This window comes from Jaculus jaculus, chromosome 8 (genome assembly GCF_020740685.1).
Source record: "Jaculus jaculus isolate mJacJac1 chromosome 8, mJacJac1.mat.Y.cur, whole genome shotgun sequence".
Taxonomy (NCBI): Eukaryota; Metazoa; Chordata; class Mammalia; order Rodentia; family Dipodidae; genus Jaculus; species Jaculus jaculus.
The window spans coordinates 99,448,790-99,470,642 of NC_059109.1; the positions used below are offsets into that span (position 1 = coordinate 99,448,790).

Consider the following 21,853-nt stretch of genomic DNA (forward strand, 5'->3'; position numbering starts at 1 on the left):
CTCAAATAACACTAGCACAAGTAAGAGAAAAATACACCATGCAACTGTGCAAACAGTAATTCACAAACATGTTCTTGCCTGCTTTAGTCTGACAATGTCACCCTGGTCTGACCACAGTAAAAGACACAATGAGCCAAAAAAAAAAAAAAAAACCAACCCACACAAAAACAAGGGTAGAAAGATGGTTTAGCAGTTAAGGTGCTTGCTTGCCAAGCCTAAGGACCCAGGTTCGAGTCCCTAGAACACATGTAAGCCAGATACACATGGTGAGGCATGCATCTGGAGTTCATCTGCAGTGGCTAGAGGTCCTGACATGCTGATTCTCTCCTTCCCCACCTCTGGTAATTTTTTCTTTTAAACATGGCTTTAAAAATGAATGAAAGAGCCGGGTGTGGTGGCGCACGCCTTTAATCCCAGCACTTGGGAGGCAGAGGTAGGAGGATCACCATGAGTTCAAGGCTACCCTGAGACTGCATAGTGAATTCCAGGTCAGCCTGAGCTAGAGTGAAACCCTACTTCACACCCCCCCAAAAAAAAAAGAAAGAAAGGAAGATAGTTAGTTAGAGCTGAAGAGATGGTTCAATGGTCCAGTGGTTTAAGGCACTTGTTTGGAAAGTCTGTCAGCCATGGTTCAATGCCCCAGTTCCCATATAAAGCCAGATGCACAAGATGTAACATGTATCTGGAGTTCGTTTGCAGTGGAAGGAGGCCCTAGTGTGTCCATTTTCATTTTCTCCCCACCCCCTCTCTCTCTGCATGCAAATAATAATATATTTTTCAATATTTTTGTTTAGTTGAGAGCAAGGAGAGAGAGAGAGGAGAGACAGAGAGAACAGGTGTGCCAGCACCTCTAGCCACTGCAAACGAACTCCAAATACATATGCCACCTTGTGCATCTTGCATTACACAGATACTGGGGAATCAAACCCAGGTTGTTAAGCTTTGCAGGCAAGTGCCCTAACTGCTGAACCATCTCTCCAGCCTGTAAATAAAAAAAAATTTTTTTTGAAAGACACATGAGAGGACACAATTCTAGACAGGGTCTCATGTATCCCAGGCTGGCCATGAACTGGCTATGTAGCTGAGGAGGACTTTGAACATCTGATCCTATTTCCTCTACCTCCAGAATGCTGGGATTATAGGTATGTGCTGCTTTACCCAGTTTATGAGATGCTGGAGATCAAATCCAGGGCTTCTTGCATGCTGAGCAAGCACTCTATCAATCGAGCTACATCCTCAGCCTAGGATGACTTTTCACCTCTATCACCTTCCATACAGACTGGCCATGGAGTGAGCATATCCAAGTAGTATGTCCCCAACCTCCTTGTGTCACAGCAGGCAACCCCTCCCTCCCTGTCCTCCACCTAGGAGGGACTCAGCCTCTGTCATTCCAGGAACTCAAAGTCACTCCACATCCTGAGGATAACTCCCTGCAGAAAACTCAGGAGACTCTTGCCATCACAGGGAGGTAAGGTGGGGGTGGGGGCTACCTTGCCCATAGTTGCAGCAGGAACTGAAATTCTAAACACTGAAGCAAGAATTTGAAAATGTTCCTTCCCATGAAGGCCACAGATCTTCATATACCTCAAGGATAGAATGATTTCTGTGGCTCACCTTAAAGCCTCACCAATAGGCTCTTCTGGTTCAATGGAAATAAGAGGCAGCTGATGCCAGGCATGGTGGCTAATGCTTATAATCCTAGGACCTGGGAGGACAGGCAGGAGGAATGCTGCAAATTCAAGGCCAGCCTGAGCTATAGAAAGAGATCCTGTCCCAAAACAAACCAAACAGCTGCATACATATACTGGGCAGTACCTGGAATTTCAGGCCCTAACACTCAACCATGATAAAAAGTCTCCCTTATGGGCACATAAATATTTCCTTGCACCTGTTCTGAACTTATGGCACTCAAAAACCACAGGTCTGTTCCCTGTGGCTGGAGCTCTGGGCAAGTCACCAAGGCCATGACCCCTTCTGACAGTCTTGGGCTGCTATGACCCACCCTCACCCTCTCAAGTCAATCCTCTGTGCTCCTGCTGGTAGTTTCTACTATGTCTTTTGCCACAGAACTACAGACACAAATCAATCTACTGCAGAGGCTTGATATGCTGAGCTACATCCACAGTAAAAGGAGTTCCACCCTCACCCTGTGCCCTACAGGTTTCTTTCTAAATTCTCTTAACATCTGAAAGTATTATTATTGCTTTATTATTATTTATTATCATCATTATTATTTTGGAATGCAGAATAGAGAATTTGAGATAGTATATCAAGACCCAATTGTATGGCTCTAAAGTAATTTCAAAAGGTCATTAAAGAAGGGTTTTAATAGGAAATTATCTACTGCAACAGCTCATTAGGAGTCCTGTCCCATGTGGCCTTGCACCAAGGAGCGTATCGAAGGCCTTCCACACAGGTGTTTCCAACTCCAGGAGGCGCTGTCATAGCCACAAGAGCCACCTTCTTCAGGTTTGCTTCCAACTTTTGAAGAATAAAATATCAGCACACTGCATAAAAAAAAAAAATCAAAGAACAACTGGACTTCTCATTGTGGAACAGCTAACACTCCGTATCCACAGGTTCCCCATCAACTAATTCAACAACCTCAGATCAGAAATACTTTTTTTAAAACTGCATTTCTACTGAACCTTTGCAGATGTTTCCATGTCATCATTCCCTAAACACATACAACTATTTACACAGCATCTACATTGTACAGGTAATGTAAGTAATATAGAGGTGATTTAAAATATATGGGGATGAGCTAGGGATGTGGCTCATTGGTACAGCACTGTCTAATACTCAGGAAGGTCCTGGGTTTGGTCCCCAGCACTGCCATATAACTGACCAAGTGAAGTCTACATGATCTTGGGTACTAAACATATGCAAATACCATGTCATCTTATGTAAGGGACTTGAGTGTGCAAATTCTGCAACCCATGGGGGTTATCTTGTAATCAGTGTCATCACTTAATGCCTCTGATGGTTATCATGGTGTTTAAATCATCTAGCATACTACTTTTCTCAACTAAGAATCACACTGTACTATCTCCACATGTCACTGTGGAATCTTCACACTCATCACTGTTGTTTTGGTGGCTGCTCTATGCCTGGGTGGGGAGAATACAGGGGGCTCAGACAGTCTGAGGGCTATCAGGTCCACTAACCACAGACCTGTGTACCACAGTTTACAGTGTTTGCTGAGAGGAGATCTCTGAGAAAAAACTACCAAACCCTTCCAAGGCTCTTGCTATAGTTTACTAAATTGTTTTCAAAAGAGTCATACAAATACCACCCTTTTAAACTCTGACCTAATTTGCATAGTATCACCTACTGAAATGACAAAGATAAGTCAAGGTTCTCTATTACCTATTTTTATTCATACACACACACACACACACACACACACACACACACAGCTTCATTAAGTGACTAGGGAAGGGGTGTAACAATATGGAGTAATCTATTCCTTAAAAATATGATTTTAGGGCTGGAGAGATGGCTTAGCAGTTAAGGTACTTGCCTGTGAAGCCTAAGGACCCATGTTTGACTCTCCAGATCCCACATTAGCCAAATGCACAAAGGTGAGGCAAGTGCAAGGTCACACATGCCCACCAGGTGGTGCAAATGTCTGGCATTTTATTGCAGTGGCTAAGGCCCTGGCACACCAATTCTGTCTGTTTCTGTAGCACATTCTCTCAAAAATAATACTAAAAAAATTTTTTAGATATGATTGTACAGCCATTCACTGAGTAAGACATAAATGAATAAAGCTGGACAAAACATAAAGTGAGGGAAGAACACAAAACAGACTGACAGACACAGCAAGACATTCAAGCAAAACTTGCCAAGACACAACCATGTCTAGACTATTCTTCATGCCTTACCTCCCCACCTCCAATCTCAGTTTGCAATCCCTCACTGGAAACATGAGTACCCTGTCCCTGTCCCTTGACTCAGGCCCATTTACATGACTTGTCCTGGCCAAGAAGATGCTTGATACACTGTGCCTGCTTAGAATACCCTTTTATGCCTCTGGTACAACCCTGAGAGGGCCTCTGTCCTGGAAAGCTACTGAGACACCTCAGCCCAGGCACCAGAATGAACTCATATGAGGTAGACCTTGTGTTAACCTGCAGCAAGGAAACAACCCAGTTAAGCCACAGCTTGCAGCAGAGAGCCTCCCAGCAGATAATCCTTCCATCAGCCAACATCCAGCCAGTCACAGAGGCAAGAGCAAGGAAAGATGACTGCTCCTAAAAGGCAAAAAATCTGGGGTGCCTGTTACATAGCTTTACTAGAGCAGTCGCAGATGGATGCAGATGGCACCCTGTTATATAGCTATTTCCTCCCAAAGGAAATCTTCCTGCCTGGAACGGGAATGTTTCATAAAAACTTAGGAGGCTAATGCAACTTGTAAAACTTGGGAAGCTCAGAAGGTCACAAGACTCACAGACCCCTCCTCAATGACGATCTCTTAAATCCTCCCTCACACTAGGGCAGGTGTTTTGGTAATGTAGCTGCATTTAAAAGACCCATATGTCTGTAAATAACACCACTGAACTCACTTGTTCACCAAGCTAGATGGGTGGCTGTTTCTATAGTTTATCATCGGTGCCCTGTCTGAGGGGAAACAGAAATATGTTTACATCCCTGCAGGAAAAGTCACACAACCAGCCTTTAAAGGGAACCCACCAGCCATTCAGAGACAGATTTCCCTCAAGTTCACAAAGCAGTCCAAGTCACTCACCAGGCTCGCCTTTTCTCTTTGACTTCTTTTTTGCAGGGGCCTCTTGCTTAGGTGCCTCCTGGTTCTGGATCATTCCTGAATTTTTACCCTGGGCAGGGGCCAACTCTGACTTTTTGCCTTGATTGGGAGCTGCATCTACCTTTTTGCCTTGGCCGGGGGATCCTTCTACGTTCTTGCCTTGGTTTGGGGTTCCCTCTCCCTTTTTGCCTTGATTGGGAGACCCCTCAGCCTTTGTACCCTGATTAGCAACTGAATCGGTCTTTCTGCTCTGGTTGGAGGCCCCCTCTGCCTTTCTGCCCTGGTTAGGAGCACCTTCCCCCTTTTTGCCTTGGTTAGGAGTTCCCTCCTTTTTGCCCTGGTTCTGGGCGCCCTCCCCCTTCTTGGCCTGGATCTGAGCTCCTTCCCCCTTCTTGGCCTGATTCTGGGCCCCCTCCCCCTTCTTGGTCTGATTCTGGGGCCCCTCCCCCTTCTTGACCTGGTTCTGGGCTCCCTCTGTCTTCTTACCCTGGTTTGGGGTTCCTTCTGCCTTTTTGCCCTGGTTCTGAACCCCTTCTGCCTTTTTCCCCTGGTTAGGAGACCCTTCCACTTTTTTGGCCTGGTTCTGGGCACCATCTCCCTTCTTGCCCTGGTTCTGGGGTCCCTCTCCCTTTTTACCCTGGTTCGGGGGCCCCTCTCCCTTCTTACCCTGGTTCTGAGGGCCCTCTCCTTTCTTGCCCTGGTTTGGGGTTCCTTCTGCTTTCTGGGCCCCTTCCCCCTTCTTGGCCTGGTTTTGGGTCCCCTCCCCTTTCTTACTCTGGTTCTGGACTCCCTCTCCCTTCTTACCCTGGTTCTGGGCCCCCTCCCCCTTCCTGCCCTGGTTGGGGATTCCTTCTGTGTTCTGGGCCCCCTCTCCCTTCTTACCCTGGTTCTGGGCCCCCTCCCCCTTCTTACCCTGGTTCTGGGCCCCCTCTCCCTTCTTACCCTGGTTCTGGGCCCCCTCCCCCTTCTTACCCTGGTTCTGGGCCCCCTCCCCCTTCTTACCCTGGTTCTGGGCCCCCTCCCCCTTCTTACCCTGGTTCTGGGCCCCCTCCCCCTTCTTACCCTGGTTCTGGGGACCCTCCCCCTTCTTACTCTGGTTTTGGACTCCCACCCCCTTCTTTCCTTGGTTTGGGGTTCCTTCTGCATTCTGAGCCCCCTCCCCCTTCTTACCTTCGTTCTGGGCCCCCTCCCCCTTCTTGCCCTGGTTCTGGGCCCCCTCCCCCTTCTTGCCCTGGTTCTGGGCCCCTTCCCCCTTCTTAATCTGGTTCTGGGCCCCCTCTCCCTTCTTGCCCTGGTTCTGGGGCCCCTCCCCTTTCTTGCCCAGGTTCTGGGCCCCTTCCCCCTTCTTGCCCTGGCTCTGGGCTCCCTCACCTTTCTTGCCCTGGTTCTGGGTCCCCTCCTCCTTCCTTACCTGGTTCTGGGCTCCCTCCCCCTTCTTACCCTGGTTCTGGGTCCCCTCCCCCTTCTTACCCTGGTTTTGGGCTCCCTCCCCTTTCTTGCCCTGGTTCTGGGCCCCCTCCCCCTTTTTGCCCTGGTTTGGGGTTCCGTCCCGCTTGTTTCTCTGGCTCTGGGTTTGGGTATTGGCCTTGGAACCCACTGGTGGGACAACCACCATAGGCACCTCTTTGGGAGTGGCTTCTAAGATAGCAGACTTAGAAGCAAGAACCTGGATGGAATTCACTACAGAACTGACTGCTGGTTCCACCTTTGCTACTTTTTTCTCTTTCTTCTTTTTGTCCTTAGGGGAGGAGGCTGGCTTCTCTTGAGGCATGGCTGGTACCGTGGCAACAGGGGTAAGGACCACAGGGGACTGGACCTGGGTTGGTGCAACAGCTACAGCAGGTGCACGCACTGGTTCCTTGAGTACCATGGTCACACTGGGAGACAAGTCATGGTCAGGTATCTTCCCATTGGGTTTCTCTTCCTTTTTCTTGGTCTTTCCTTTCTTCTCCACAGTTTTCTCCTTCTTTTTCTTTTCTCCTTTCTGGTGGTGAGTTTTTGCCATCTCTTTGCGCTGGTTGGCAAGGGCTTCTTCATATGACGTCTCCTTCATGGAGAAGGTTGACACCAGGAAGATGCCAATGGCAGAAACCACCATGAATCCACCAAAGACCACAACCCCCAAGGTCTGAGTGTCATAGATATCCATTCTGGCTGGTCTTTTTTCCACCTGCCAACACAAACAAACAGGTTACTTTCTGGAAAAAGTGAGGCATTTGACAATTTCCATTCCCTACCACCAAGCATAAGGTTTCTCATTGCTTCTACAGACTGAATTCAGAGTAGAAATGGACACGTGCGGCCTCATACATTTTCATCTCCCTCTTGAGTGAACAGTTTTTACCCATGGTCTTAGCAGTTCCTTTAATGCTGAGATACAACTAGTAATGAGTGGCAAAGTACAAATGTATTACCTGGAGTTGTGAATGCCCTGGAGACTCAAAGCCAAATTCTAATGACCCCATCCCAACCACACTGCAGGGTCAAAAACAAACACACTATAATCTAAGACTAGGACAATGGGAAGCGGTAAGGACTACCAAAAAAAAAGAAAAAAGAAAAGAAAAGAAAAGAAAAGAAAAGAAAAGAAAAGAAAAGAAAAGAAAGAAAGAAAGTCCCACCGAAATAACTTCATCAGTGCTACTTAGCCACAAGGATGTTAACACTGAGTTAATTTTTCATACTAGACTGAGAGCTTTTTGTCTTTTTTCTTTTTTTCTCCTAGTTAGGACTAGACTGGGTGAAAAATCCGATCTGCAGTCTCTCACCTTTGTGTGTTTTGGCCAGTAGGGCCCTTGCATGCCACATCTACTGTGTTGTCTCCCTGTTCCCCAAATCCATAAACATAACTACTTAGGTTCAAAGACAAATACCTTTGTGTTGCAATCCTGAAAACTGATCAAAGCAATAACCATTTCCTTTCACTCAGGGAGTCTAAAACTTGCATGCAGACAGACAAATAATAAGTCAGTCTTGGGAAGCTCACCACAGTCTAGGTTTGGAATTTCACACATGCAGGCTAAACAGAAAGCATGCCAAACAACATACCTGAAACTAGGAGGAGAGCCATACTGGTGTGTCTATGGACAAAAGTCCAAAGGGTTAGAGGAAATGGGCTCACTCCTTCCTGGCTAATGGCCCAGGTCTAGTTAGTTACATTTCACCAAAGAGCTTTTTAACTTATGTCAATGCCATCATCAGTCACCTGTCCCCTATGTGAGACAGAGGAAGAAACAAGTCTAGCCCCTCTGTAAAGGGTCAGCAATGGACCAGGCGAGCACAATGCTCCAGTGTAGGAGGAGAGGTCAAAGGAGGGTGGTAGAAGGAGCAGAGGAGGGGAAGATGAAGAAGACATTTCCTTCCAGGCTCTCTAGACACTGTGGGACCTGGTTGGTGGCTTGGACAGTTAGATTTCTGCTCCTCCTTCTGAGTGTTTGCAGAGAAGGGGAACCAGAGTGGGAATTTATAAATAGTCAGTGTGAACTCTAAGTTGTGACATTAGGACATTTTAAACAAGGGACAATGTTTTAAACATTCAGCATTGTATTCTACGACAAACTACTCTCCTCACAATTCAGACTCAAAATTTCTCTCTGACTTGCTCATAATAAATAAAAGCTTCCCGGCACACACTCTCCACGTACACACCCTCCGCAGTGTTCATTCCATTCTGGCTGCTGTGATCTTACTTCTCTGTCACCTGGAAAAATGAGGTCTAAAGGTAGATCCCACAGGCTTTCTAACCTTGAGCAAGGCAGCATTTATGCACCTAGTGGACTCTGACCACTGGATATGGGTCATGAGTGATACTGGATCCATAGCCAGGGTAAGTGTTCTCCATATTTAACAGTTAAGGGAGGGGCACAAGTGAGTTCTTTCAGGAACAAGCTCACAGGCGAGGTGCGGAAAAAGAACTAGCACCCTGCTCAGGTTGGGCTGGGTTCTGTGACTCTGTGAGCAGGGACAAGGTATGTGATACAGCTGATCGTCAGTGGTAGAAACTCTCACAGGTCCTCACAAGGGCTGTTTAGAGCTCTGCCAACACAGACATGTCCAGGTCCATAGATGACATTATAATCAGATGTCCATTCAGATGATGACTGTCCTCTAGAACACTCCCTTTTCTCCAGAGGCAGACCAACCAACTCCCAGCCAGGTTCACCCTGGAGCAGCTCCATTAATCCTAAGTGGCCTCCCAACAGCCCTGTGCCTGAGAGGTGGCCTCTCATAGAGCTGCGGTTGGCACTGGTCACCAGACCCTGACGCAGTAAAAGGACCATCAACAAAGCAGGGCCTGTTTATAGCCAAGGACTGTGAGCTGTGGGTGGCCTCATGTCTTCTAACTTCTCAGCCAGACAGAAAACCCAAGGTTGGAAAATCAGCCTTTAATCTGGCTCCACATAGGCAAACATGACACACAAAATATATTCTCTGTGGGGAGCTCAGAATCGAGGAAAACAAACCTAGGGGAGGTATTTTTCCTCTGCAGCACATACAAATGTATGCGTCATAAACAGCATAAATGTGTCTTCTCAACTTTTACAGAAAAGTTGCTTTAAAAAGAAATTACATCCATACCACTAATTCCTGAGTTTGAATTTTTTAAAAGAAAGCTTTCTCAAGAAAATGAAAAGGCCTACTCTTTATTAATGCACTGAAAACACTTCAGGCTAAGGTGGTATCACTGTAGACAGCAAAGAAATAGAAATTTAAAAAATCACCTTTCTACTGCTTTGCAGAGTAAGCTTGAGCAGTTCACCAACATACCCTGGGAATCCCTGACAAAGCCAGCCTCTCCATGGACTGAACATCAGCATCCCAGGGGGTTCCTGCCTGACACCTTCCCCATGGCCCCATGCTGAGACCCTGGCAGATATCTCTTCTAGGGTTTCCCCTCAAGTCCTGCCTACATGAGCTACCAGGAAGGAATCAGGCCAGATGTGTGCCCACATATACCCTGTATGGTCTGACCACAGGAAAACTTCTCTACTCACTAATTCCAGAAACTTCTGTGAAACAGGTACTCTTCCTGGTCCACTATTGCTAGTACACTCAGAGTAAAAGGCAAACAGATGAAGGCCCTGAGGAAGAAAGAGGAAGGAGACCAGAAGCTACCCAGGGATCAAGGACAACTTCCAGGCTTGGCTGACAAACTCATTAGCTACATCTAAGTTGTGTTTTGGAATTTGGGAAACAAAAGGAAGTGGGAAAGCAGGATCTTCATACAGACTATACCTGCTAACTCCCAAGACCTGACAAAGCCATGTTAGTCCTATTTGGCATTTAGGTCAGTATTAAAAAAGGACCCTCAACAACAACCTGGGGCTGTCTTATCACTGGCCAGCTCTATGATGGACATGTGATCTTCAGAGAAGCCATGTATTGTGGGTGGTCAGGGGATGGCCTCCAGATCTGTTCCTGGGCACAAGGCAACTTGCTAGGAAGACACTCAACTAAAACAGAATACTAAGGAAATGAAAGGAGTAATAGGTGTGGTTACATCAAAATAGTTATCTCCTGATTTTTTTTTTCCCTTGGTGTGTGTGTGCGTGTGTTTGTGTGTGCTGGAGTGGGTGTGCATGCCACAGTGTGTGTGTGGAGGCCAGAAGACAACTTCTGGGTTGGTCCTCATCTTCCACCTCTTTTGAGGCAGTCTCTCTCATTCACTGCTCTATTTGCAAGTTTCCAGGAATTTTTTTTTTTTTTAAAGTAGGGTCTCACTCTAGCCCAGGCTAACCTGGAATTCACCATGTAGGCTCAGTCTGGCCTCAAACTCAGTGGATCTCCTACCTCTGCTGGGTTTAAAAGCGTGTGCCACCAAACCCAGTGTTTCTAGGAAATTCAATTTCTGCTCCCTTTTGCCATTGGCATATTGGGATTAAAAAAAGCCTACCAAAAGAAAACTATAAATTATAAAGTACAAAAATATAAAATATAAATGATTATATCTAAAAAAGCCTACCAATACTTCCAGGTTTTACGGGGTCTAGGAATCTGAACATAGATACTCAGTTATGTGGCATGTGTTTTATCCACTAGCCATCACTCCAGCCCTCCCCTGGTATTTTTAAAAAAAGTTTGAGTATTTCTAATTCATAAATCTGAAATGCTCCAGATTCAGAAATTCCAGGGGCTTGAGATGGTGCCACAAATGAAAAATTCTTACCATATCATATGTGATGGTCTCAGTTAAAACACAGGCACAAGCCAGGTGTCATGACACACAAGTACTATAATCATAGCACTGAGGAGGCTGAGATAGGAGAACTGTGAGTTCAGAGCCAGCCTGGCCACAGATCAAGAAGATCCTATCTCATATAGACAATATAAAAATCAAGCATATTATCACTATACAAACTTACCTTCAAACTGGGTACATAGTATATAGGAAACATAAATGAACTAAATATTCAGACTTGGGTCGTCTCCCCAAAATATAAAGTCCAAAAATATCCGAAATCTGAAACACTTTGAGTTAAAACATTTTGGATAGAGTACCCTGAACTTGTGTTCAAAGATACAGAAGCACTGAGAAGAAAAGTATGGCTGGGCATGGTGGTGCATACTTTTAATCCCAGCACTCAGGAGGCAGAGATAGGAGTATTGCTGTGAGTTTGAGGCCACCCTGAGACCAGCCTGGACTAGAGCGAGACACTACCTTGAAAAACAAAACAACAAAATTTTTTTTGAGTATCCATTTTCCCACCACTTAAAACAAATCTTAACATGCTGTCATACTGACTTCAGATACTTTATGTCTGTGTAAAAATGTACATACACACACACACATACATATTAACTTCTATTAGCTCTCTTCCAGAGAGAACCCTCAGTCTTAAAAAGTCCAAATAAATGTTTATACTTAAGCTAGAAATACTATCTCTAGAAAAAAAATATAACATTTTTTGCACGCTGCTAACTGCTATGTAAGGGATGTGACTCTGGGTGTTACTGACAAGTTTTTAGCTAATCTTCCCTTTCTGAGGTTTGGTCATATAAACACATGTAACTTTGGTTTGTTTTCCTTAAACCCTATAGTATATTAATATCCATGATCTTATTACATATTTAAAAAATTTATGCTACTCAAACAGAATTATAGTGACATATTTACCAAAGAATGAAAAATCTTCCACCTACTTCTAACCCATGTCATTCCAGGCCACTTCCTAAATGAAACCACTGTGTTTAAAAGTTCCTTTCTTCTGTAAATTTCAGCAATAGCACTAGAGGTAGCTCAGTGGTAGCACACTCAGCTACCATGACAGCAAGACCTAGAATCCCCAGAGAACTGCTGGAATTTTGTCACTGAGGATTTACTTTGGTAGATAACAGGAAGCAGTCATCTTGGGTTTAATCACTAACCCTACCTATCTCTTCCTTCTTCTGTGGCACCGAGTTGAGTCTGTTCATGGATTCTGTTCTATTTATTTATACCTTGTATCAATACCGTGTTTTCAGCCTACATATCCCCTTCAGGATTTCAACAGAGTTTTGATTTGAATCATGTTAAGCTGTAACCATGGGAACTTCCTGTCACTGAACAATATATGCTATAATATGACATTGATTTAAATGTCTCATTTCATACTTAAAGCTTTTATGATTTTCTCCTTAATGTGTCTTTCTGTTGTCAAAAATTATTGCAAACGTCCTGGGAAAAAAGTTATCTTTTGTAAATTATTTTTTTCTATTCTCCCAGCTATAAACAACCAGTAAAACTGTGTATGTATGTGTACACACACACACACACACACACACACACACACACATTTATATATTTACACACACTTGTCAGATCTAGGGATTTGCTTTTATTTTCTTTATGAAATAATTGTTTCCTGCTGGGCATGGTGGTGCACTTTTTAAAAAAAAGTTTTTATTTATTTATTTGAGAGTGACAGAGAGTGAAAGAGGAACACAGAGAGAGAGCGAGAGAGTGAGAGAATGGGCACACCAGGGCCTATAGCCACTGCAAACAAACTCCAGACGCAGGCATCTGGCTTATGTGGGCTGGGGAATCAAGCCTCGAACCAGGGTCCATAGGCTTCACAGGCAAGTGCGTAACCATAAGCCATCTCTCCAGCCCATGGTGCATACTTTTAATCCCAGCACTTGGGAGGCAGAGGTGGTAGGATCGCCGTGAGTTTGAGGCCACCCTGAGACTACATAAGTGAATTCCAGGTCAGCCTGGACCAGGGTGAGACCCTACCTCAAAAAAAAAAAAAACCCAAAATAATTGTTTCCTGTTTTATTCAGACTAGCCCCATTTGGCCTCAAACTCATGGTAATTTCCTACTGCAGCCTCCCACATGCTGAAATTAATGATGTAAGCCCCAGCTGTTTCTTTCCCTCATATCATGTTTTTTCCTATACATTCATACTTGTGATATAGTTTAGTTGACAATAAAGAAGTAGAACACAGCCAGTCATGGTGGCACATGCCTTTAATCCCAGCACTCACTCAGGAAGTAGAGGTAGGAGGATTTCTGTGAGTTCAAGGCCAGCCTGAGACTACATAGTCAATTTCAGGTCAGCCTGGGCTAGAGTTGAGACCTTACCTTGAAAAACCAAATAAATACATAAGTAGAACAATCATAATAATATACTGTAGAGCTGGAGGGATGGCTTAGAGTTTGCCTGCAAAGCCAAAGGACCCTGGTTCAATTCCCTAGGACCTGTGTTAGCCAGGTATACAAGGGGGCCTACATGTCTGGAGTTTGTTTGCAGTAGCTGGAGGCCCTGGCATGCCCATTCTCTCCCTCTTTCTCTGTCAAATAAATAAATAAATATTTAAAGCCAGGCGTAGTGGTACAGACCTTTAATCCCAGCACTTGGGAGGCAGAGTTAGGAGGATCGCCGAGAGTTCAAGGCCACCCTGAGACTAGATAGTGAATTCCAGATCAGCCTGAGCCAGAGAGAGACCCTACCTCGAAAAACAAAAAGACAAACAAAATAAACATTAAAAAATATATATATATATACTGTAACACAACTGACAGCATCACTACTCTTGTGTTTTGGGGCCATTAATAAATAAAATGAGAACAGACGAGCTGATTATCAGGTTCAATGGGAAAGTAACGCATACTGTGTGGATGCAATCAATATAGTAGGAATAATTCATGTCCTGGAATGAAGGCCAACAGGCACCCACCTATACATAGCATAGACATATATACAAACACATTTACATAAATAAAGAAAACTAGAAGCCAGGTGTGGTGGTGATTAACCAGTACTAGGGAAGCAGAAGTAAGAGGATCACTGTGAATTCAAGACCAGCCTGAGACTACATAGTGAGTTCCAGGTCAGACTGGGCTTCAGCGAGAGCCTAACTCAAAAAACAAAAACAAAAAAGAACCTTTAGTCCCAGCACTCAGGAGGGGTAGGAGGATCACCATGAGTTCGAGGACAGCCTGAGACTACATAGTAGTGAATTCCAAGTCAGCCTGAGCTAGAGTGAAACCCTATCTTGGGAAGAAAAAAAACCTTAGAAAACTGTGTGCATCTGTTCTTTGTAGATTTGGGAAGCTGTAGGATGCAGTGCAACTGTCAAGGTAGATGTCTGGATCTTTCTTAGAGAGAGAGGGCAGGCAATAAGAACACTAATTCCCCCACCCCCACACCCAAATTTTGAGAGAGAGAAAGAATATAAATATGGATGTGCCTGGGCCTCTAGCCACTGCCAACAACTCCACATACATATATCAACTTGTGCATCTGGCTGACATGGGTTCTGGAGAAATGAAGCTGGGTCCTTAAAGCTTTGCAGGATGGCAGCTTAACTATTAACCCATCTCTTCAGCCCTGTTTTAAAAAAATATATTATTTGTAAGGAGAAAAAGAGAGAGAGGATGGGCGTGCACCAGGGCCTCTGGACACTGCAAATGAATTCCAGATGCACACACCATCTAGGTGCATCTGGCCCTACGTGGAATTGGGGACTTGAACCAGGGTCATCACACTTTGCAGGCAAGTGCCTTAACCACTGAGCTGATCTCTTCTGCCCAAGAGAACTAACTTTTAACTGCTGATTCAATTTCAATGATGATTTTAGAATACGCTTCTGGGTTTGTGAACCAATTAATCTTAATTATTCCTCCCAACATCTTCCATTGGTTTGTACTGTCATCCCAACTTCTTGACATGGACATTTATTAATTTTCCATTCCCCTCTTTCTTCTTGTAACAAATACTTAAGGCAATAAATACACTGCTCTGCAAGAACTTCTATAGTTTTATCACCTATACTTTAATGAACATTACTGTTGTTATTGCTCAGCTTGTTTTCTAGTCCCCATATATTTCTTCTTTGGCTTGGATTAGGCAACTTATTTAACTTTCCTAACATATGAGAGGGAGTGAATTATGGTTAATTAATCCTAATTTAACTACACTGTAAGCATACAAATTTTTAACCAGGATCCAAAAATATTGTTTTCTGTATCCTAGAACATGGACATGAACCCACATATCCACAAGCCAGTATATACATATGTATGGAGATGGGAAAAAAAAAATCACAAAATTTTAGTATATATAATACACTGGCATTTTCTACGCTATCAAAAAAAAAAAAAAAAAAAACCAAACCTAGTGCTAGAGAGATGGCTTAGCAGTTAAGGCACATACCTGCAAAGCCAAAGGACCCAAGTTTAATTCCCCAGGACCCACTTAAGCCAGATGCACAAGGTGGCACATATGTCCAGAGTTCATTTGCAGCAGCTAGAGGCCTTGACACACCCATTCTCATTCTCTCTCTGTGTATATGCCTCTTTCTCTCTCAAATAAATAAAAAATAAAGCATTAAAAAAATCTAAAAGTACTTTAACAAGTAAGATGACTCTGAGGCTAGGGCCACATTTTGAAAACTTAAGAGTAGATGGCATTTGGCAACATTTGCAAGGTTGTGGCTAGTTTTTATAAGCACATACTTGATGGAGTGCCGTGCCAGGTGCTGTGTACGTCACCTATCCTTAGTTGGAATAAGCTTCTCTACAACAATGCTAGGCCTTTGCCTGACTAACCAGCAGCTTCTGACAGCTCTTACTTTCCCACTATGATCACATAACTATCAAATTCCTCTTCAAATTTCTCAATGTGTGCTTTACTAGAAGACCACCATGTTAGGTGGACATAGAATTATTACATTTATGTGGTCAAGTGCCTACGAAGTACCCTCCCATTATTCTAGAACAATCTTTAACATAATAATGAATTTTTTCATTGAAGTTTACTTTTTTGTGGGGTTAATATTTGGCTAGAATCCTGTTTGGTTTTTTTAATCAATTAATTTTTTATTAACAACTTCCAGGATTGCAAACAATATCCCATGGTAATGCCCTCACTCCCCCCACTTTCCCCCTTGAAACTCCACTCTCCATCATTTCCCCTTCCCCTCTCAATCAGTGTCTTTTTTTTTTATTTTGATGCCATCTTCTTTTCCTATTATTATGGTCTTCTATAGGTAGTGTCAGGCACTGTTGGATCATGGATACATGGATATCCAGGCCATTTTGTGTCTGATGGAGCACATTGTAAAGAGTCCTACCCTTCCTTTGGCTCTTATATTCTTTCTACCACCTCTTCCACAATAGACTGTGACCCTTGGAAGGTGTGATAGAAATAATATAGTGCTGAGCACTCCTCTGTCACTTCTTCCCAGCACCATAATGCCTTCTGAGTCATCCCAAAGTCACTGCCATCTGAAAAGAGAAGGTTCTCTAACCAAAAGTGAGAGTAGCATTAATATATGGGTATGAACATTAAGTGAAGTGCTTACTGGGCAGTTTGATGAGCATAGTATATACATTAAGCCAGACAGAAGCAGAACCCCTTTGGCTCATGACTAGCCCTGTTGTAGGTTTTCAGTATCAGAGACATATTCCCACTGGAGTGGGCCTTCAGTCCAATTAGAGGGTAGTTGGTTTCCACCATAACAGATGTGCCACTATTGTACCCATTGGCTCATTTGGCCTGGCTGGCCAACTGTAAGGCTCACAGTATCTTCACTGGTGATTTCTCTTTCTCCCATTAAACTGCTTGCAGAATGGCTTCTTCCAGCTTTCTGTCAGCTGGTCTACATGGAAGAGGTTATCAGCTCAGTTCCAGCAGGATTTCTCAGTGGCCTTGCAGACCAAGTATGTGGAGTCTTCAGCAATAGGGTCTGTAATGTTTGGGGGGAGGGGCATCAGGGACCTCCCTGGCCAACAACTCACTGGAAGTGGCACTGAAATTTTTCTAGTAACAATCTACAGCTCCTTAATGTTCCACTGTCCAAAAATGTAGGTTTCCATATGACTTATTTATATCCTCTTAGATTCTGATTAGCCCTCCCTCCATCTTTCCCTTACTCAATCTCTTCCCATGACCTCACTTAGGCCTTTCATCTCCATTAATCTGTTCTACTTACATATATATAACACTGTCCTATAAAGCCCCCCACTCCCATTCCTTTGTATTCCCTTTATATCTCCTTCCTAGCTTACTGGCATCTGCTACTGAGATTTCTTCCTACTCACATAGATGTTTTCAATCATCTATAGCTAGGATACACATATGAGAGAGAATATGCAACTTTTGGCTTTCTGGGCCTGGGTTACCTCACTTAGTATAATCCTTTCCAGATCCATCCATTTTCCTACAAATTTAATAATTTCATTTTCTTTACCGTTGAGTAGAACTCCATTGTGTAAATGTGCCATATCTTCATTATCCACTCATCAGTTGAGGGACATTTAGGCTGGTTCCATTTCCCAGCTACTGTGAACAGAATGGCAAAAAAGATGGCTGACCATATACCTCTAAGGTAATGAGATGAGTCCCTAGGATATATGCCTAGGAGTGCTATAGCTGGATCATATGATAGATCTATTTTTAGCTGTCTTAGGAACCTCCACACTGATTCCACAATGGCTAGACCAGATTGCATTCCCACCAACAGTGTAGAAGGGTTCCTCTTTTTCCACATTCTCACCAGCATTTATGGTCATTTGATTTCATGATGGTAGCCAATCTGACAGCAGTAAGATGGAATCTCAACTTAGTTTTAATCTGCATTTCCCTCATGACTAGGGATGTAGAACATTTTTTTAGATATTTATATTCCATCTGTATTTCTTCTGAGAACTCTCTAGTTTCATAGCTTTTGTTTGTTTGTTTTTGCTTTCCAAGGTAGATTCTCACTCAAGCTCAGGCTGACCCGAAATTCACTATGTAGTCTCAGGGTGCCTCGAACTCATGGCAATCCTCCTATCTCTGCCTCCAGAGTGCTGGGATTGAAGGTGTGTGCCACCACGCCTGGCTCATAGCCCGTTTAATTGGGTTGATTTCTTGTTATTTAAATTTTTTGAGTTCTTTGTATATCCTAGATATTAATCCTCTATCCCATGTATAGCTAGCAAAGACTTTTTCCCATTCTGTAGGTTGCCTCTTTGCTATATTCACAGTGTCCTTTGCCGTACAAAATCTTTGTAATTTCATGAGGTCCCAGTGGTTAATCTGTGGTTTTATTGCCTGAGCAATTAGGGTGGTATTCAAAGTCTTTGCCAAGACCAATATGTTGAAGGGTTTCCCCTACTTTTTCCTCTAGCAGTTTCAGAGTTTCAGGTCTGATGTTAAGGTCTTTAATCCATTTGTACTTAGTTCTTGTGCATGGCGAGAGAGAAGAATCTATTTTCATCCTTCTACAGATACATATCCAGTTTTCCTAGCACCATTTGCTGAAGAGGATGGCTTTTCTCCAATGAGTATTTTTGGCCTTTTTATATAATATCAGGTGGCTATAGCTACCTGGACTTACATCTGGGTCCTCTATTTTGTTCCATTGATATACATGACTGCTTTTGTGCCAGTACCATACTGGTTTTGTTACTATGGCTCTGTAGTATAGGTTAAAAGCAGGTATGGTGATACCACCAGCCTTATTTTTGTTACTCAATATAGTTTTAGATATTTGAGATTTTTTTGTGTGCTTCCAAATGAATTTTTGGATTTTTTTCCCTAGTTCCGTGAAGAATGCCATTGGAATTTTGATGGGGATTGCATTAAATGTGTAGATTGCCTTTGGTAAGATTGCCATTTTCACAATATTGATTCTTCCAATCCAAGAACAAGGATGTCTTACCTTCCATTTGCTAGTGTCATCTGCAACTTCTCGCTTGAATGTATTAAAGTTATCATTATAGGGATCCTTCATGTTCTTAGTTAGGTTTATTCCAAGGTACTTTGTTTATTTTATTTTTGAGGCAACTGTGAATGGGAGTGCTTCTCTGATTTCATCCTTTGTGTGCTTGTTGTCAGCATATAGGAAGGTTACTGATTTATGTGTGTTTATTTTGTATCCTGCTACATGGATGTAGGTGGTTATTAGCTCTAACAGTTTGCTAGTAGAGTCTTTTTTTTTTTTTTAAGGTAGGGTCTCACTCTAGTCCAGGCTGACCTGGAATTAACTATGTAGTCTCAGGGTGGCCTCAAACTCATGGTGATCCTCCTACCTCTGCCTCCCAAGTGCTGGGATTAAAGACGTGCGCCACCACGCCCGGCTTGATAGTAGTCTTTAGGGTCCTTTATGCACAGAATCATGTCATCTGCAAAGAATGATAACTTGATCTCTTCCTTTCCGATTTGTATCCCTTTTATGTGTGTCTCTTGACTTACTGCTATGGCTAAGACTTCCAGTACTATATTAAATAACAGTAGGGACAGTGGACACCCTTGTCTTGTTCCTGATTTTAGTGGAAAAGCTTCCAATTTTTCCCCGTTTAGTAATATGTTGTCTGTATGCTTGTCATAAATAGCTTTTATTTATTTATTTATTTTTATTTTTATTTTTTTCGAGGTAGGGTCTCACTCTAGCCCAGGCTCACCTGGGATTCACTATGTAGTCTCAGGGTGGCCTCGAACTCACAGCGATCCTCCTACCTCTGCCTCCCAAGTGCTGGGATTAAGGCGTGCGCCACCACGCCCGGCATAAATAGCTTTTATTATGTTGAGATATGTTCCTTCTATTTCCAGTCTCTGTAGGACTTTTATCATGAAGGGATGTTGGATTTTGTCAAATGCTTTCTCGGCATCTAATGAGATGATCATGTGATTTTTGTCCTTCAACCCATTTATATAATGTATTACATTTATAGGTTTGCATATATTAAACTATCCCTGCATCTCTGGGATAAAGCCTACTTGGTCAGGATGAATGATCTTTCTGATACATTCTTGTATTCTGTTTGCCAATAACTTGTTGAGAATTTTTGCATCTATGTTTATGAGGGACATTGGTCTGTAATTTTCTTTATTTTGTTTTATCTTTGCCTGGGTTTGGTAACAGACTGATGCTGGCCTCGTAAAAGGAGTTTGGTAGGATTCCTTCCCTTTCTATTTTATGGAAAAGCTCAAGAAGTATTGGTGTTAGTTCTTCCATGAAGGTCTGGTAAAATTTACCAGTGAATCCGTCTGGACTTGGACTTTTTATCAATCTTGTTTATCCGTTCAAGAACCAACTCTTTGTTTCATTGTTTCTTTGGATTTTTTTTGTTGTTGTTGTTTCTATTACATTAATTTCTGCCCTAATCTTTATTATTTCTTCCCGTCTACTGATTTTCGGGTTGCCTTGTTCTTTTTCCAAGGCTTTAAGGTGAAGCATTAGGTTGTTTACTTGAGACCTTCCTTATTTCTTAATATATGCACTTAAAACTAAAAATTTCCCTCTTAGGACTACCTTCATTGTTTCCCAAAGGTTTTGTATGTTGTGTTCTCATTATCATTTGATTTGATGAATTTTTTGATTTTCTTCTTGATTTCTTCATTGACCCATTCATCATTTAGTAGTGTATTGTTTAGTTTCCATGATCCTGTGGATGCTCTATAGCTTTTCTGGCTACTGATTTTTGTAGTTTGATTCCATTGTGGTCAGACGGGATGCAAGGTATTATTTCAATATTCCTGTATTTGTTAAGATTTGCTTTGTGTCCTAATATATGACCTATCTTAGACAATGTTCCATGTGCTGCTGAAAAGAATGTGTATTCTACCGGGTGTGGTGGCACACGCCTTTAATTCCAGTACTTGGGAGGCAGAGGTAGGAGGACTGTCATGAGTTTGAGGCCACCCTGAGACTCCATAGTGAATTCCAGGTCAGCCTGGGCTAGAGTGAGACCCTACTTCAAAAAAAACCAAACAAACAAAAAAAATTAAAAATGTGTATTCTGCAGCATTTGGATGAAATCTTTCTCAGCATTTCCTCTAAATCATTCTCAATAGAGGTCATTTCTGATGCATTAATGCTTTTTGGTGGATTTATATTGGGTTGATTTTTAGTATTTCTTGTGTTATAATGTATATACTTTTGCATCTTGGATTAATTTAATGCTTGGATTTTCTAGTTAGCTGCAGTATTATTAGATTATCAGTCAATCTGATGTTATATATCTTCAGGGAAGGAGCTTAAGGTGTTAGGTGTGGCTCTTAAGACTCTCAGAGTATCTATAAAAGTGACCCTAGATGTTGGGTTTGCCTGCTATGAGAGTATTCAAGAAGGCTTAGTAGAATAAAATACAGGCAGATTCTAAAATTTAACTAAACAATGTACACATTCAATGAAAAACAGCATAGAGTATTTATGTGCAAGAGTAGGTATTATGACAACCAGATCCTCTAGCGAAGTCACAGTCCCTTAGTGTGTGTGTGTTGCCACACACCCTTAATTATGTCAACTAGAAGGTTAAGATTTCTGTAATTTATCCTGACATGGAAGGTGCAATTAGCACTTCTGGTTCAAGCCTATATGCCAGGCTTATTTGGAGGGTACTGACCTGGTGTAATCTCAGTTACCTTTTGGGATGATTTTGGTCAGTTACCCCTGCTTGGGGCCCTCTTTGCTGCACTGTGAGTTCAGGTAGGCTGGCTGGGTTGGTGGATTGCTGCTCTGGTCACCAGTGCCGGGTACTGTGAGCTCCCTGAGGGAAGTGAGGCTGTGGATGGTGGCTGATGTTTTCCTGCTGGTCCTTGAGGTTGTCTTCCTCACGAGCTGCACCTCTGTTCTTCCCTGCTGTCCCCCATTCATATTTTTTGAATTTTTGAGGA

General features: G+C 43.0%; 1 protein-coding gene across 2 annotated transcripts in view; it reads right to left on the minus strand.

Annotated features, from left to right (window-relative positions):
• Positions 1-21,853, minus strand: part of Rrbp1 (ribosome binding protein 1) — an 81,990-nt gene that overhangs the window by 39,632 nt on the left and 20,505 nt on the right. The window contains exons 2-3 of one of the 2 annotated variants that reach the window (XM_045157785.1): positions 4,751-6,938; positions 2,309-2,507 (exon numbers count right to left, since the gene is read on the minus strand). In XM_045157785.1, the coding sequence (XP_045013720.1) occupies positions 2,500-2,507; positions 4,751-6,917 (2,175 nt within the window). In that variant the 5' untranslated portion in view covers positions 6,918-6,938 and the 3' untranslated portion in view covers positions 2,309-2,499. Of the gene's footprint in view, positions 1-2,308; positions 2,508-4,750; positions 6,939-21,853 lie in introns of those variants that run through there. The other variant, XM_045157786.1, reaches the window with a different exon arrangement.